Raw genomic sequence first — 3,320 nt, 5'->3', positions numbered from 1 at the left:
AAGTACACACATACTTGTACCAGCTTAGCTCCATTCACAGCCTTAGCGGCTTTGCGCAGTCGTACGCGATGTACACCTTGTATCTTGCGCTTCTTGGCTATCTTTTCTCCACTTGCCGTCGCACCTGTCGCCGACTCTAACTCATTCGCATCATTGGTTGTATCGTCTACCACAGCAGCAATGTCCGCTTTATCATCCATATTACTAGTAGCATGTGTTGTATCATCTGACTCACTCATGTCATTGGTTGCATTACCTACCTCAGTAGTAACGTTCTCTGTACCATCCATGCCTCTAGCAGCATCAGCGATATCCTCTAATTCAACAGGAATGTCCTCTATATCATCCATATCACTAGCTGGATGTGCTTCACTGCCTATCTCACTATCAATTTGCGCTGACTCTGATACCTCGCCCTCACTGGCATCGGTTGCTGTGCCATCCCCATCACCCGCGACGCTATCTATATCAGCCAGTTCGCTACCCCTGCTGTCCAACCCACTCACATCGGCCGCGTCGCCTATCTCACTATCCAAATTTTCTGTATCATCTATCTGACTACCGGTATTCTCGGTATCCTCCATATCACCTGTATTACGTGCTGTATCATCTGCCTCGACTTTATCTACCTCAGGTGCTATATAGTCACCGGCATATTCCTTTAGGGCAACGCTCTTAACATTGCTTGCATGAACCTCTGGCTCAGCCATCTCTACATCTCCATGTTCAGCAGGGGCTGTAGAAGTTTTGGCCCTGGCAATACTACAAGCAGATTTTGATTCATTTGCCCTTCTACTCTGTCTTGTCTTCCTCTGCGGGGCACCTGCGCCTTTTTGCACTACGTCTGTGACGGTTTGTCGTACTCTTGTATGACTCTGTCGTACTTCTGTGTTCACTTCTAGCCCATGCATCTCCACATCTCCATCCGTATCTGTACTCACACGTGGTTTGTCAGCAGTTCCTTCAATTACTTGTGAGTCGTCTTCCGTCTTCAAATCCGGATTCACATCATCCATTTGCATCGAATTTTTGTTATCCGAGCCAATTAACTCATTCTGATAGCCCGAACATCCTGAGCCCAAACCAGCCAATACATACTCTGCGTGTTCCAATTTGGGGCTGAGTTTGATACCTACATATTGTTCAATTTTGGGACTCACTTTCTCATCCACCGACATTTGTGTACTGCTATTCGGCTGCTCGTCTACCGACTGCTCCACCTTAATGGCTGACTCACCGTCTACAGATCGTACTCTCTCATGAATCGACACCTCTTTAGCCGACAAGTTTTCCTCCTTCATCACATGTTCGTTACTATCATCGCGGGAGCTCCCTAGCTTTGCCACCGAGCTATTGTCACTATGTGACGCAGAATTCGAACACATTCCTGGCCTACCAACAATTCCTTCCATGCAATCCACATGACCTGTAGACACCCCCCCCTTGTCAGGTGACTGCGCTGAAGTGAAGGTATGTATCTTCCTCAGCGCCCGCAGCATTGTATTGGCAGACACATCGATGATAGACTCGCCTACCATGCAGTCACCTCCCTCACATTCCTCTTTGATTGACCCTCCCTGTACCACTGATAATGTGGTGTCAGCTATGCCGCCTGTAGCGCAAAGTACCACACTTCCACCTGATGATACACTGCACACGGGCTTCTGCGGTGACAAAACAATTACACTGTCATCGGCATTGTTTCCTCCAGTTGTATCACTATTACCTATCGGTGTGCCACTCTGAACACAAAGTACTGGACTATCATCCATCAAGACTTTAGGTATTGATCGTGATGGAGATAACATGATCACGCTTGTATCAGCATCTGCATTATCATAGATTGGAACTGGCGACGACGTCTCTGCTGTGTGTTTCCGGGTCACCCCACCTACCTCTGTCGTGCCATGATCAGGGGATGCCACTACATGCTTCCAGCTCTGTGTGGGAAGTTCCCTCAGATCACGATCAACACTCACTTTGCTTTCTGACTGTGTGCATATGTCTATGTTCGTACAACTGCTAGACCTTTGCGGCGAAAACATAATCAAAGACGCTTGTAGGTCACTATCGTCGACCTCCATATCTTCTAAAGATGCACCACGAGCTTTAACACAGGCACTCGAACCTATACCGGTATTGACGTTCACATCTCTAGGCAACACCTTTGAATGTATCTCATTTACAGTCTGCTCAGTCATATTATCTATATCAGTAGGTGCAGATGATTTCGTATTAATTTGCACTGATGTGTTCACTATCTCATCTTTGTGGGCTTTTGACACAGTAAGGACTTGTTGAACTATATTCGTATCGATACTGGCTGATATTGCGTGCTGTATGAGAAGGTACCGATGAGCCCCATGGTACTACCGTAACATACCAGATATATCTTATAATACACGAAGCTGATAGTGCACCGAATTGGTTGACGGCCGCTCGTGCCTCTCTACGCCGAATACTGCATACAACTATCTCGTACACAAATATAAGCACATATATATATATATATATATATACATATACATCTGCATGTGCACTTGTCTCGCTTAACAGTATACACCCTGTCTGTACAGCCTTCACCTATATACATCCTACGCTAGTACAATACGCACATGTAGGAATACGCTATGTATGAAAGTAAGAACTTTTTGTTTAAAGCCTGCTGCTGCGAGCAGCATATTACGTGTAGGTCGAAAAGTGGAAACCCGCCAATTTTTCCTAAAGGGTCTGTATGGCAAATATTTCCAAAAGTGCCCTGAAATTAAGGACCAAAAATTAACAATTAGGGACATAATTCAGGGTAACATACATTCTCGCAATATTTATTAGTTGCTTGTTTTTCTCATTTTTTTTTCTCGTAAAGTTTGACATTTCAACTAAAACTTATATTTTAGAAACAATTCCCGCCGATTTTAAATCAGGAACGTACCGAACTTAATACGTGTACGAACTGAATTCTTGAACCGGCATGTTGAAACTTGTGAGAATAAAATGATGAACATACATACCCACATAAATCTTCAAAAAAAAGATTTATGTGGGATACACAAAGCGAATGGAATCAGCACGTTCATTGCTGAGATATCTCCGCTTGATATTGTGACCCAGCAAACAAAGACAAACACACCCATTTGGTGGTCAACGTTTGGTATTGTGTGCGTGTCGTTAGGCTTCACTTATCGATTTTAACGTGAGCTACCAGCACTAATTTTTGCATGCTCGTACATGTGTAGAATAATCGTATCCGCATATTTTTGATAGTAGGTCCAATACAGTACAAACCTCAGTAGATTTCTGTACGACACTCCAGTGCAAAA

General features: G+C 44.3%; 1 protein-coding gene across 1 annotated transcript in view; it reads right to left on the bottom strand.

Moving 5' to 3' along the window:
* The window catches only part of SARC_00942 (hypothetical protein), a gene marked incomplete at its 3' end in the record, with an annotated part of 3,275 nt that extends 1,050 nt beyond the window's left edge, over positions 1-2,225 (bottom strand). Inside the window, exon 1 of the mRNA XM_014305367.1 lies at positions 15-2,225. Within this exon, the coding sequence (XP_014160842.1) occupies positions 15-2,201 (2,187 nt within the window). The 5' untranslated portion in view covers positions 2,202-2,225. The remainder of the gene's footprint in view (positions 1-14) is intronic.
* Between the last annotated feature and the right edge of the window lie 1,095 nt (positions 2,226-3,320).

This window comes from Sphaeroforma arctica (genome assembly GCF_001186125.1).
Source record: "Sphaeroforma arctica JP610 unplaced genomic scaffold supercont1.33, whole genome shotgun sequence".
NCBI lineage: Eukaryota > Ichthyosporea > Ichthyophonida > Sphaeroforma > Sphaeroforma arctica.
The sequence above is the reverse complement of the archived record's forward strand: the minus strand, read 5'-3'. Positions and strand labels throughout refer to the sequence as shown.